This window comes from Rhinopithecus bieti, unplaced genomic scaffold, assembly GCF_001698545.2.
Source record: "Rhinopithecus bieti isolate Rb0 unplaced genomic scaffold, ASM169854v2 scaffold_59, whole genome shotgun sequence".
NCBI lineage: Eukaryota > Metazoa > Chordata > Mammalia > Primates > Cercopithecidae > Rhinopithecus > Rhinopithecus bieti.
The window spans coordinates 1,257,039-1,271,174 of NW_016803115.1; the positions used below are offsets into that span (position 1 = coordinate 1,257,039).

General features: G+C 41.9%; 1 protein-coding gene across 1 annotated transcript in view; it reads left to right on the forward strand.

The window, feature by feature from the left end:
• The first annotated feature begins 2,718 nt into the window (after positions 1-2,718).
• Positions 2,719-14,136, forward strand: part of DNAJC2 (DnaJ heat shock protein family (Hsp40) member C2) — a 33,627-nt gene continuing 22,209 nt past the window's right edge. The window contains 3 exon segments of the mRNA XM_017852938.1: positions 2,719-2,838; positions 5,059-5,249; positions 9,190-9,265. Of these exon segments, the coding sequence (XP_017708427.1) occupies positions 2,775-2,838; positions 5,059-5,249; positions 9,190-9,265 (331 nt within the window). The 5' untranslated portion in view covers positions 2,719-2,774.

A 14,136-nucleotide genomic window follows, 5' to 3' on the forward strand; every position in this document is an offset into this window, starting at 1 on the left:
CCACAAATATGAAGTACCTAGAGGTGTCAGATTCCTAAAGACAAAGTAGAAGAATGGTTTCCAGTGGAGAGTTTTCTCCACTGGTATAGAGTTTCAGTTTGGTTTGTTTGTTTGTTTGTTTTTCGAGACGGAATTTTGCTCTTGTTGCCCAGGCTGGAGTGCAATGGCTAAATCTTGGCTCACCGCAACCTCCGCCTCCCGGGTTCAAGCAATTCTCCTGCCTCAGTCTCCCGAGTAGCTGGGATTACAGGCATGCCCCACCACGCTCAGCTAATTTTATATTTTTAGTAGAGACAGGGGTTCTCCATGTTGGTCAGGCTGGTCTCGAACTCCCAACTTCAGGTGATCCGCCCACCTCGGCCTCCCAAAGTGCTGGGATTACAGGCATGAGCCACCATGCCCGGCAGAGTTTCAGTTTTGTAAGATTAAATGGGTATAGAGTTTCAGTTTTGTAAGATAAAAATAGTTCTGTAGGGTAGTTGCACAATAATGTGGATGTACTTAACATTACTGTACACTTAAAAATGGTGAAGATCGTAAATTTCATGTTATGTGTATTTTAGAACAATTTTTTAAAAAAACAAAACCCCCGGCCGGGCACGGTGGCTCACTCCTATAATCCCAGCACTTTGGGAGGCCGAAGCCGGCGGATCACGAGGTCAGCAGTTGGAGACCCGCCTGGCCTACATGGCTAAACCCCGTCTCTACTAAAAATACAAAAATTAGCTGGGCGTGGTGGCACGCACCTGTAGTCCCAGCTACTCGGGAGGCTGAGGCAAGAGAATCGCTTGAACCTGGGAAGCGGAGATTGAAGGGAGCCGAGATCACGCCACTGCACTCCAGCTTGGGAGACAGAGCAAGCCTCCGTCTCACAAAACAAAACAAAACAAAACACCCTATGATCTTAGAGTTAATGGTAAAACTGAACGGGAGGAAATGTGAGGAAAAACATATGTTAATATGGCGAAAGTGGAGTCAGGTTACTTTGCACCTTGGAGCATGTTTTAACAGTGGTTGCATTAATAGGGATCAGGAAGAGGTTTGGGGGCAGAAGATTAGTTCAATTTTTTTTTTTTTAAGACAGGGTCTCACTGTTATCCAGGCTGGAGTGCAATGGTGAGATCTCGGCTCAGTGCAACCTCCACCTCCCGGTCTCAGCGATCTTCCCACCTCAGCCTCCCTTAGTTCAATTTTTGAAATGTCAATTTTGAAGTGACAATTTTATAATGCAGCAGATATACAGGTCAATTAAATGTATTTAATTGGCCTGGAACGGTGACTCACGCCTCTAATCCCAGAGTTTTGGGACACTGAGGCGGGACGATCCCTTGAGGCCAGGAGTTCAAGACCACCTTAGGCAACATAGTGAGACCCTGTCTTTCTCCCTCTCTCTCTCTCTCTATATATATATATATATTTAAAAACTTGTTTAATTGTGAAAATATAATGAAATTAGTAAATTAGAAGATAATTTATTCATAGTAAATTTATTTATAGTAAATTAGAAGATAAATTAGAAGATAGTAAATTATCTTGTAATTTACTAATTTCTGGTGGTCCTTGCTGAAGAATGGCACATGAAGTTTATTTTATTGAACGTGTTTCAGATACTCTGTTGGGGTTGAGCCTTTACCCACAGTTTTTTGTTTTCTAGTTTTGCTTTTAACTACAGTCTTAGAAGGAAGCTTATAGTAAGAATACAATTGATCTTATTACACATTAAACAAGTCCCAGAGTCCTCTGATTGGGAATATCTTGAATGAAAACTTCATTCCATTAGAACAGGGTAAAATATTGCTGGCCTTGGAATACAATCTAACACCAGAGAGAAGTTTCTTCTCCAAGTGAGTATTAAAATATATAATGCAGGTAAATCAGTAATAGCACGACAAATATTAGCTGCTATTATCATCATCAAGTTAAACACAATGTATCACAAATACACGTACGTAGTTCTCCAAAATTTTTTTTTTTTTTTTTTGAGACGGAGTCTTGCTCTGTCGCCCAAACTGGAGTGCAGTGGCCAGATCTCGGCTCACTGCAAGCTCCGGCTTTCGGGTTCACGCCATTCTCCTGCCTCAGCCTCCCGAGTAGCTGGGACTACAGGCGCCCGCCACCTCGCCCAGCTAGTTTTTTGTATTTTTTAGTAGAGACGGGGTTTCACCAGGTTAGCCAGGATGGTCTCGATCTCCTGACCTTGTGATTCGCCCGTCTCGGCCTCCCAAAGTGCTGGGATTACAGGCTTGAGCCACCGCGCCCGGCCCTCCGCAAATTTTTATACTAGTCGTCGATACTGGTTCACACAGTTATTTTCATTTTTTACTTAAAAGTGTAGCGTTCCTGGGAAAATCACTGATTAGGTTCAGATTAATATATAAAGCAGTAAGAACTTAAAATAAAGATAATATAAAAGAGCTGCTTTTAAAGGTTATGTTCTATGTATTGCACAGGGACGTGGAATATAATCGTTTTCATAGGAAAACTGACGCGCCTAGGAACCATTCTCTCGTGCGACTTGGTCTCCAGCCGGATCTCAGTCAGTGTGGAACTAGGTTGCCGCACACGTTGGCGGGGGTGGGAGGGTGTCAGACTGGACTCCGTACCACGAAAGATCCATCCCGGAAGTGCTTACTGGTCGTCTCCATGCGCCGGTTCCTGGGCGTCGTAGAGCCAAGGCGCGAGTCTCGGACTGAGAGGTAGAGCTGGGGAGACCGTAAGCGCCCTCCGCCCGGGACGTGAACCGCTGCTCCCACCGGGCTAGACCCGGCGTCATCATGCTGCTCCTGCCAAGCCCCGCGGACGGCCGGGGCACCGCCATCACCCACGCTTTGACCTCTGGTAAGTGCCCACCCATCCCCGGTTCCTTCCCACCTCAGCCGCCCCTGCCTCAGTCCTCCGCCTTGGCAACCCTGGGCTCTCTCTACCCTTGACCCTGGCGACTGGCCCCGGGGCCGTGTGGAGCCGTAATGGGTGTGTTTTTGCTCCGTGTTGTAAAGTAATCCTTCCTTTTGCTCCTACCGTTGCTTCCTCCTCTCGCCGCTGCTGACTCATGGATTGGGCTGAACATTTCGGGACCGAACCCCTCAATACCCCAGAAAGATTCACATAAGCCTCTCTTTGCCTACGGCGGAAAGACTACGCGCAGCGAGCACCCCACGTGCCTGGGGTCGTACAAAGCTTTGCTGCTGGCGTTCTCCCTCTCTACGTTAGTTGCGGCCTTATTTTTTAAATGTCACAACTCAGACACCGCTCCTCATATTCGGTGTTAAAAGACTGTGGTGCTGAAAAGATCCTCGTAGATTTTGAAAGGCAGTTATTACAAGTGAAACTTGTCCTGCTGCTGTAGGTTTTAGATTTATGGCCCAGTACAGTCATGAGTATTGTAAACTTAAAGAGTCTCCAGTTCCAGTCATCTACAGTAATTCCCATAGCCAGGTACATAGGCGTTTGTTGAATGTGATTTTGAACATTACCCATGGCACGTGTTGCATTTGTGTGTCTCCGTGTGCCTCTTACAACTAGAGGAAAAACCTTAAAAGGCAGTGTTCTTAAAAGCCACACACACCCGTGGTGTTTTAATCCTCTCCTGTGTAAGGTGGAGGAAATCTTAAACTAAATTTTCAGGGCTTTTCCTTTTCGAATTGCTAATATACACATGTACAGTGATTTACCACCACTTCCGAGGAATAGATGATACCTTTACTACAAGTTTTAATTTCAGAGAGTTTTATGGTCTCATTCAAGCTTCCTAGGAACTGAATGAGATAAATAGGTATTGTTCCCATTTTATAGGTGAAGACATCCTGATTCATTTCAGGCCACATAGCCACTGTCAGACCTAGTCTGAAACCCAGAGTGTCTGGTTTCAGATTGAGAGCTTGTTCCGCTACAGCTTAGCTGCATTAGTAAATCCCCATTTGCTGCTTGGAAAATTGTTTTCATTACAAATTCTTGTTAGTGAATCCTTAAAATTTTTAAGAGCTATAGTTCAAGATTTTAATAAGTAAGATGGTTTGAGTTGGCTGGGTACGGTAGCTCACGCCTATAATCCCAGCACTTTGGGAGGCCGAGGTGGGTGGATCACCTGAGGTCAGGAATTTGAGACCAGCCTGGCAAACATGGCGAAACCCTGTCTCTACTAAAAATACAAAAAAGTAACTGGGCATGGTGGCGGGCGCCTATAATCCCAGCAGTTTGGGAGGCTGAGGGAGAAGAATCTCTTGAACTTGGGAGGCAGAGGTTGCAGTGAGCCAAGATTGTGCCATTGCACTCCAGCCTGGGCAATAAGAGCAAAACTCCATCTCAAAAAAAAGATAGTTTGAGTTGTTTTAGATTTTTTATTTTGGTGAGGCTAGCTCTTCGTGACAATTTATCACTGTTTATTACTTTATTAAAATTATTTGTCTGGGTGCAGTGGCTCACGCCTGTAATCCAAACACTTTGAGATGCCAAGGCGGGCGGATCGCCTGAGGTCAGGAGTTCGAGACCAGCCTGACCAACATGGAGAAACCCCATCTCTACTAAAAATACAAAATTAGCGGGGCATGGTGGTGCATGCCTGTAATCCCAGCTACTCAGGAGGCTGAGGCACGGGAATCACTTGAACCCAGGAGGTGGAGGTTGCATTGAGCTGAGATCTCGCCATTGCACTCCAGCCTGGGCAGTAAGAGCAAAACTCCATCTCAAAAAAAAAAGTAAAAAGATAAATAAATAAAATAATTCGTCTAAAAGTCAAGCAGTTTGCAACATTTCTTCCTGTTCCTCAGCTTACTCTCATATCGCGAGAAACGTACTGATTTATTGTTGACATTACTGAATTTTTTTATGTTGTCAGATAACTGGAAGAGGTTGATTAAATACTCTTTAATATTAGGAAAGGATAATTTCTTGTTAACCCTCATGTAAACTGGATGACTGCAATTATTTTCTTAGTTGGTGGTTTTAAAAGTATATTCTTGTATCACTGTTTTGATTTTATTTCCTGAAAAAGTTAATTGCCTTGAAACAGATTTATTCCATGCAATACATTGAAGCCTCTCTTAACACTTTCAATCACAGCCTCTACACTTTGTCGAGTTGAACCTGTGGGAAGATGGTTTGAAGCTTTTGTTAAGAGGAGAAACAGAAATGCTTCTGCCTCTTTTCAGGAACTGGAGGATAAGAAAGAGTTATCTGAGGAATCAGAAGATGAAGAATTGCAGTTGGAAGAGTTTGCCATGCTGAAAACACTTGATCCCAAAGACTGGAAGGTATTTAATATCTGAATATTTTGTTCAGTCAGATGCTTTGTTAGACATAGACAATTTTCTTAGTTTTCCATTAATAAACCGTGTTTTAAGATGGTTCAGCAAGATGACTATAATTTAGCATCTGTTTATTACTAAGTCTTGAGTGGGTTAGCACTAGCCATGAGATACTGTCTCTGCTGGAGAAATCCAGGAAGAGTTCACAGAAAAGATAATGTTTGCACTGGTCTTAAAAGGACAGGCGGCAGTTAGTGAAGCAGAGAAATGAGAGAAGTATTCTGGGCCGAAGGAGTAAGATATACAAAGACACAAAGGAGTAAAAAAATATGTAGTGCCTCTTGAGGGATTGATGAGTCGTATAGGGTATATGCAGTATGGTGGTGAGAAATCTAGTGTCCTTAAAATCTTTTGGACTCTAGACTAAACTCTGTTGTGTCCTTTTTACACCATGCTAAGGAAGGAATTAAAATTTATTTTGGGGACAGTAAGATGCCATCAAAAGTTTCTTAGCTAATTTTAGAAAAGTAATTCCCTTGGCAGTACAAAAAATTGCTTGAAAGGGGGCAAGGGACTGGAGGGGAAGTGAATAGTTTACTGTTATAGGGCTAGTGCACTAAGGCAGACCTGTGACTGAATCCTTGAACTTACTGTGTGGCTGGGTTTTGAGGAAGAAGGGTCAGATTTCCTTTTTTTGGAGGTAGAATTGATAGGCTTTGGTGACCCTGGCTGTGTGGCACCAGAGAAGGGGAAGTATTCAGAGGTCCTCCCCAGCATTAGGGCTTGAGTGACCTGCTAGAGTGTGAGGTCAGTAACCAATGCTGGGATGAGGATAAGAATGTTTGTGGGAGGTGCCATTTGTGTCCAGGTTTGGCTATGTGAAGACTGAGGTTTGGTACCATAGTGGTGAAGCTGTCTAGTAGATGGTTAGAAATTGGTCTATGACTCCAAAAAGAGGTTAGAGCCAAAGACTTTTTGAAGTCATTGGCACATAGTGGTAGTTGCTGTGGGGAATTGAATGACATCAGCAAGGGACAAAAGTATAAATAAACAGATAATGCTTTAGTAGCTACTTGTATAGTAGCTAAATGTGTATGCTGTGGAATTGGAGTGCCTGAATTCAAATCTGGTTCTGCCATTTGGTGCACTTGGACCTTGGGAAAGTTCCCAGACATGTGTGTACTTCATTTCCCTTGTTGCTACAGTGAGATTGTTAACAGCTCAGAGGTTTATCTTGAGGATTAACAAAAGGATGCTTATAAAGCACTTAAGTTAGTACTTGCCACATGATAAATGCCAAACAAATAATGGATAAAAAGAGTTCTATGTCATTGGTTGTTTAGAGGACTAAATGAGCTAAGGCATATGTATAAAACACTTAGAAAAGTAAGCACTCAGAAAGTGTTAGCTGATTCTCCCACCACCTCATCCATTAAAAAAAAAGAGACTGAACATTGAGGAGCATGGATATTTCCAGGGTAGGAAGAGGAGGAAAAACAGCAGAAGATACTAAGAACGGTAACAGAAGTAGAAAGAAAACAAGGAAAAAGACACTTTGTTATTTGAAAAAGACTTCCTAAACATCAGGCACCCTATTCTTCCAGAAACTAAGGGAGGAGCAAGAGGGAAAAAGAGGCAGGGTGCGGTGGCTCACGCCTATAATCCCAGCACTTTCGGAGACTGAGTCGGGCAGATCACCCAAGGTCAGGAGTTCAAGACCAGTCTGACCAACGTGGTGAAACCCCATCTCTACTAAAAATACAAAATTAGCTAGGCATGGTGGCGCATGCCTGTAATCCCAGCTACTTGGTAGGCTGAGGCAGGAGAATCACTTCAACCCAGGAGGTGGAGGTTGCGATGAGCCGAGATCACACAATTGCACTCCTTCCTGGGCAACAAGAGCAAAACTCTGTCTCAAAAAATAAAAGGGAAAAGAGTCACCTGTGTCACTGCTTCAGAAAAAGGTCAGTCACATAACATGAAAAATTATTTTAAAAAACATTGTACCGGACATGGTGACACATGCTTGTAATCCCAGCTACTCAGGAGGCTGAAACAGGAGAATCGCTTGAACCTGGGAGGTGGAGGTTGCTGTGAGCGGAGATCGTGCCACTGCACTCCAGCCTGGGCAACAAGAGCAAAACTCCATCTCAAAAAAAAAAAAAAAAAAATTGGATTTAACAAACTACTTCAGTGCTCTCATTCAAAGCAGGTTGAGTAAAATGATTGGGAAGGCAAGAGATTACAGTGGATGAGGAGTGATTAGGAAGAGATGAAGTAGGACCAAAGTGTAAATACTCTTTCAAAGCTGCGTAGTAAAGAAAATGAGAGAAGATAGTAACTTGAGAAGAAGGCAGAGTCAGGAAAAGACAGAACTGGGGAGTGTCGAGATCTATAAGAGGGAGAAGGTCTTTGGTATAGAAAGAAGTAGATTGTATCAGAGTAAGGTAGCAGGGTTCATTCACTTGTTCGGTTTCTTTTCATTCATCAAATATGGATCAAGCACCGTGTCAGATACTGTTCTAGGTGCTGAGGATACTGTACTGAACAAGACAGTATTACTGCTTCCACATAGCTTATATTCCAGTGACACAATAAGTAAAACAAGAACATGTAGCCATAAGTGCCATAGGATGACCATAAGCTATCAACAGGTGCTAAGAGAAAAAAGGGGTCTTTGGTCAAGTAGGTTTGGAAAATGCTAGGTTTTCCAGGTTTCTGTTTATTTTTTAAATCTAATTACAGGACTTCTCAGAGCCTTTCTTAGGCTTTTGTGCCTATAAATCATCAAGGAAGCTATATAATAGTCCACATTTACCCTTTTTTAAATTTATATTTTCTTTTATTTTATTTTTTTGATACAGAGTCTCACTCTGTTGCCCAGGGTGGAGTGCAGTGGCATGGTATCGACTCACTGCAACCTCCGTCTCCCAGGTTCAAGCAATTCTCCTGCCTCAGCGTCCCAAGTAGCTGGGATTACAGGCAGGCACCACCACGCCCAGCTAATTTTTTGTATTTTTGGTAGAGACAGGATTTCACCATGTTAGCCAGGCTGGTCTCAAACTCCTGACCTCATGATCCACCCACCTCAGCCTCCCAAAGCACTGGGATTACAGGCATGAACTAGCACACCCTGCCTTTTTTTTAAAGACAGGGTCTTGGCCCGGTGCGGTGGCTCACACCTGTAATCCCTTGACCCTTTGGGAGGCCAAGGCAGGTAGATCACCTGAGGTCAGGAGTTCGAGACCAGCCTGACCAACAAGGTGAAACCCTGTCTCTACTAAAAATACAAAAATTAGCCAGGCATGGTGGTGTGCACCTGTAACCCTGGCAACTTGGGAGGCTGAGGCAGAATAATTGCTTGAACCCGGGAGACAGAGGTTGCAGTGAGCCAAAATGGCATCATTGCACTCCAGCCTGGGCAACAGAGCAAGACTCTGTCTCAAAAAAGTAAAATCTTAAAATCATTAAAAAAAAAAAAAAGAAAAAAAGACAGGGTCTTGCTCTGTCACCTATCCTGGAGTGCAGTGGCATCATCACAGCTCACTGCAGCCTCTACTTACCAGATTCAAGCAATCCTCCTACTTCTGACTCCTGAGTAGCTGGAACTACAGGTGCACACCACCACACCCAGCTAATTTTTTAAAATTTTTTTGTGGAGACAGGAATCTTGCTTTGTTGCCCAGGCTGGCCTCATATTCCTGGGCTCAAGCAATCCTCCACCTGGGCCTCCCAAAGTGCTGGGATTACAGGCTTTAACCATGGCACCCAGCCTAATCCACATTTCTCAACCTTACATGACCATAGAACCTGTTTTATACAGAACCTTTTACCAGACACCTGATGAAATGTCACTTTGGGAAATGCTATATTAAGGTACCAGAACACAAGGGATGGAATATATTGGCTCCATTTCAAATTTGACTCCCTTTTGTGTTTTTATCAGAACCAAGATCATTATGCAGTTCTTGGACTTGGCCATGTGAGATACAAGGCTACACAGAGACAGATCAAAGCAGCTCGTAAGTACTTAGTTATTTTGAAATAATCACATATCTGTTATAGGAACACCCTATGCTTTAAGTACTTAGTTATTTTGAAATAATCACATATCTGGTATAGGAACACCCTATGCTTTTTAAAAGATACACAGTATCATAGTCTGCAGCTGTAACTACATTTAACAGCATGTGTTATATTGTCATAACAAGCAAAAAACCATGTCTCCCTTGCCTTCAGAATCAGAAGAAAGCAATCCATTTTACATGTAGACTTTCCCATTAGGGATAAGAAATTAGGATGGGTGTGTGTGTGTGGATACAGAATATTCTCCCAATGGCAAGCTTTTAAAAAATAATACTTCGCCTCTCTTTAGAAGTATGGCCAGCTGTACTTAATGGATACTGCCTTTTTCTTTGTTTTTTTTTTTAGGTTATTTTGTAACCTTAGGTCACACCTTTATAGATATCACCCTGTCTTCTGTCCAAGAAAGTTGTCTGATGTTTTATTGTTGTTTTCATTGACAAGGTTAAAATTTGGCATGGGACAGGGTAATGTTGGGACCCCAGTCTTCATATGCCTTATAAAACACCATCCCTTAATGCTCCTAAATGTCCTATGCTTTGCAATCCTGTGGACATAATTTCTTATACACGTGATCAGTTCAACTAATAAAGTTTAGTGAAAGAGGTAAGAGATGAAGGTGATCAGTTTTCTATCTTAGGAGAATGGGAATATTCTGCCCTCCACTCTAGAGAATGGGTATTGAGGTCAGAGAGGGTAAGATTGTGGCCACATGGAAAAGGAGTAGGGAGTCAGGGCCTGTCAAGAAGAGGAGGCATTATACTTGAAGGAAGATGACTGAATAAGAACGCCTATGCTAAAAATTATTAGTCAATACTTAGTATAGTAGATGAACTCAAAATCGTCCCCATTACATTTAGGAAAATCAAAGGAAATATTTTTTAACAAAGTGAAGGAATTTATCAGATTATTTTAAACCAGATTTGTTTAAAGGCTGGCGTGATTCTAGACAAAGCATATGCTAATGCATGTGAATAGTTATTCCAGTATACATAAATGCCAGAAAAATCCATTTGCCACATACAAGTGTTTGTAAAGTTTTACTATATGAAAGAATAGCGTTGGCCAGGCGTGGTGGCTCACGGCTATAATTCCAGCACTTTGGGAGGCCGAGATGGGTGATCACCTGAGGTCAGGAGTACGAGACCAGCCTGGAAAACGTGGTGAAACCCTGTCTCTACTAAAAGTACAAAAAAATTAGCTGGGCATGGTGGCAGGCACCTGTAATTCCAGCTACTTGTGAGACTGAGGCAGGAGAATCGCTTGAACCCAGGAGGTGGAGGTTGCAGTGAGCCGAGGTCACGCCATCGCACTCCAGCCTGGGCAACAAGAGCGAGATTCTGTTTCCAAAAAAAAAATGAATAGCATAAAAAGACCAAATATGTCTCAATACAGATAAATTTGTTAATTAGAATTGATATATAACTGTGAAAATAGTTTGTGTTTTAAGGTGAAATAATTCTTTGTTTCTCAAAAGATTAAAAATGTGAAATAAATTGCAAAAGAAACATTCATTTGCTTCTGTTAAATTCACTCTTTTTTTTGAGACAGAATTTCGCACTTGTTGCCCAGGCTGGAGTGCAATGGGGTGATCTCGGCTCTCTGCAACCTCAATCTCCTGGGTTGAAGCGATTCTCCTGCCTCAGCCTCCTGAGTAGCTGGGATTACAGGCATGTGCCACCACGCCTGCTAATTTTGTATTTTTTGTAGGGGCAGGATTTCACCATGTGGGTCAGGCTGGTCTCGAACTCCCGACCTCAAGTGATCCACCCACGTCGGCCTCTCAGAGTGCTGGGATTACAGGCGTGAGCCACTGCACCCATCCTACATCCACTCTTTTTATTGGCCTTGTAGAAATAGATTTTTAGCCAGGCATAGTAGCTCACACCTGTAATCCCAACACTTTGGAAGGCCAAGGCAGGCGGATTACTTGAGGCTGGAGTTCAATACCAGCCTGGCCAGCGTGGCGAAACCCCATCTGTACTAAAAATACAAAAATCAGCCAGGTGCGGTGGTGCATGCGTGTAAGCCCAACTACTTGGGAGGCTGAGACATGAGAATCGTTTGAACCTGGGAGGCAGAAGTTGCAGTGAACTGAAATTGTACCACTGTAGTCCAACCTGAGCAACAGAGTGAGACTCTGTCTCATTAAAAACGAAAAGAAAAGAAATACAGCTTTTGAATATGTATTCTCTAGCCAAAAGTTTTGTAGCACCAGTGCAGAGATTGTTAACAATAAGGGTAATTATAACTTACTCTCTACCACCCTTGCGGAATATTCCATCAGTCTTTATTCAGAAAGAAGCTGTCATTCTTGCACCTCTGTCACTATAAAACACAGTTGCTACTCCCTGCTTTCTGAAAATCTATCTAAAAGTTAAAATGCAAAGTTACTGTTTGCAAATCTGTAATTATTAGCACAAACAAACCTAATGAAAATGTAAGTCTGGTACTATTTGAGGGCCTTTGAGTGCTTGCTTCATATTACAAGCAAAGTTATTTTTGTTGAGTATATTTTGAATGTCAGTAATGAAAATAAGTGTGAAGTAGGAGCCGGCTGTGCTGGCTCACGCCTGTAATCCTAGCACTTTGGGAGGCTGAGGCAGGTGGATCACCTGAGGTCAGGCGTTCGAGACCAGCCTGGCCAACATGGCGAAACCCGGTCTCTACTAAAAATACAAAAATATTAGCTGGGAGTAGTGGCGGGTGCCTGTAGTCGCAGCTACTCGTGAGGCTGAGGCAGGAGAATGGCGTGAACCCAGGAGTTGGAGCTTGCAGGGAGCCGAGATAATGCCACTGCACCTCAGAAACTGGAAATCACCCAAATGTTTAATAACATGGAAATAGATAAGCAAACTGCTATATATTTTGGTGCGGTGTAATACTAATCAGCAATTTTTAAAAGAACAAATTGCCAGTACACAGAAAAACATGGATGAATTTCAAACCATGAGTAAAAGAAGCCAGACACAGACATACTGTAAGTTACATCTACTTGAAGCTCAAGAACGTACAAAAGTGGTGACAGGCATCAGAAAATGGTGCCAGAGGATGGGAGCCCAGTGGAAAAGGGTACAAGGGAACTTTTTGGATGATGGAAATGGCCTGTGTTTTCTTTTGGGTAGCGGTTACATGAGTGTATATGATTGTCAAAACTCACTGAACTTAATGAATTCTTAAAATCTGGGCATTTATTTTATGTAAATTTTATCTCAGTTGAATCAGATAGATATGATTAAACAAACCAAAAATACCAGTCACTTGGGAAATTAAATATATTCTTTTGAGCCTAGACAAAATAAAATTAGGCAACAGATTTCTTTTTTTCCACAAAATTAAGATTACTGCTTTACCAAAACTTAAGGACTGGCAGCTAGAGCTGTACTTTAAGTAAATTCATTGCCTTAACCTATTCTGTTACTTTTTTCAAAAGAGGGAAAAAAGATAAGGTGGAAATTCAATTCAGATGTTTAAAAGAATAGCAGAAAGGAAGATGCAGGAAGAAAATAAATAAGACAGTATCCCAAAATGGGTTTTATAAGAAGAATAAACAAATACAAGTTGAGCATCCCTAATCCACAAATCCAAAGTCCAAAATGCTCCAAATTGTGAGTGCCAGTATGACACTTCAAAGGAAATGCTCACTGGAGGATTTTCGATTTTCAGATTTGGAATGGATGCTCACCCAGTAAGTACAATGCAGATATTCCAAAATCTAAAATTTGAAATCCCAAACGCTTTTGGTCCCAAGCATTTCAGAGACAGGATACTCACAACGTAGTGAAATACACAAAGAGTTAATCATGGTGGCTCATGCCTGTGATCCCAGCATTTGGAAGGCTGAGGTGGGCGGATTGCTTGAGCTCTGTAGTTCAAGACCAGGCTGGACAACATGGCAAAACCCCATTTCTACAAAAAATACAAAAATTAGCTGGGCATAGTGGTGCGTGCCCATGCTGCTCAGAAGGCTGAGATAGAGCTTGAGCCCAGGAGGTGAAGAAGCCCATGCAGTGAGCCATGATCACACCAGTGCACTCCACCCTGGACAGTAGTAAGACCCTGTCCCCCTGCCCTCCCCAAAAAAAAGAAACAAAAAAAGGATGCAAACATTAAAGTTACCGAAGGATTTACTCCTAAAAACAATTTTAGGCCCAGATCATTTTCAGGTGAATTGTTTCAAGTGTTAAAGAATCAAAATTCTAATACTGAATATAAACTTGATTTTTTATTTTGTAATTGGAGAATCAGTTAATCATAAACTGTTTTGGAATAATTCATTTTGTTAAGTTGTAAAGTTTAATGTAATCTGAGTATGCAAAACCTAGCAGAGAGCTCAAAAAATCCTACAAACAATTCCTATTAATATAATGAAAAAAAAAACCCAGTTAAAATGTTAAAATAATAGCAAATTCAAGAAAAGGGAATTTTTATACACTGTTGGTAGGAATGTAAATTAGCATAGCCACTATAGAAAATCGTATGGAAATTTCTCAAAAAATTAAAAATAGAATTACCATATAGCCCAGCAGTCCCACTACTGGATATTTATCCAAAGAAAAAGAAAACAGTATGTCAAAGGGTTACTTGCACTCCCATGTTTTTATTGCAGCTCTGTTTATAATAACAAAGATAAGGAATCCACCTAAGTGTCCATCAGCAGACTAATGGATAAAGAAAATGTATATGTACACAATGGGATACCACTCAGCCATAAAAAAGAATGAAATCATGTCTGCAGCAATATAGATGGAACTGGAGGTCATTATGTTGAGTGAAATAAAATAGGCACAGGAAGGCAAATATTACATGT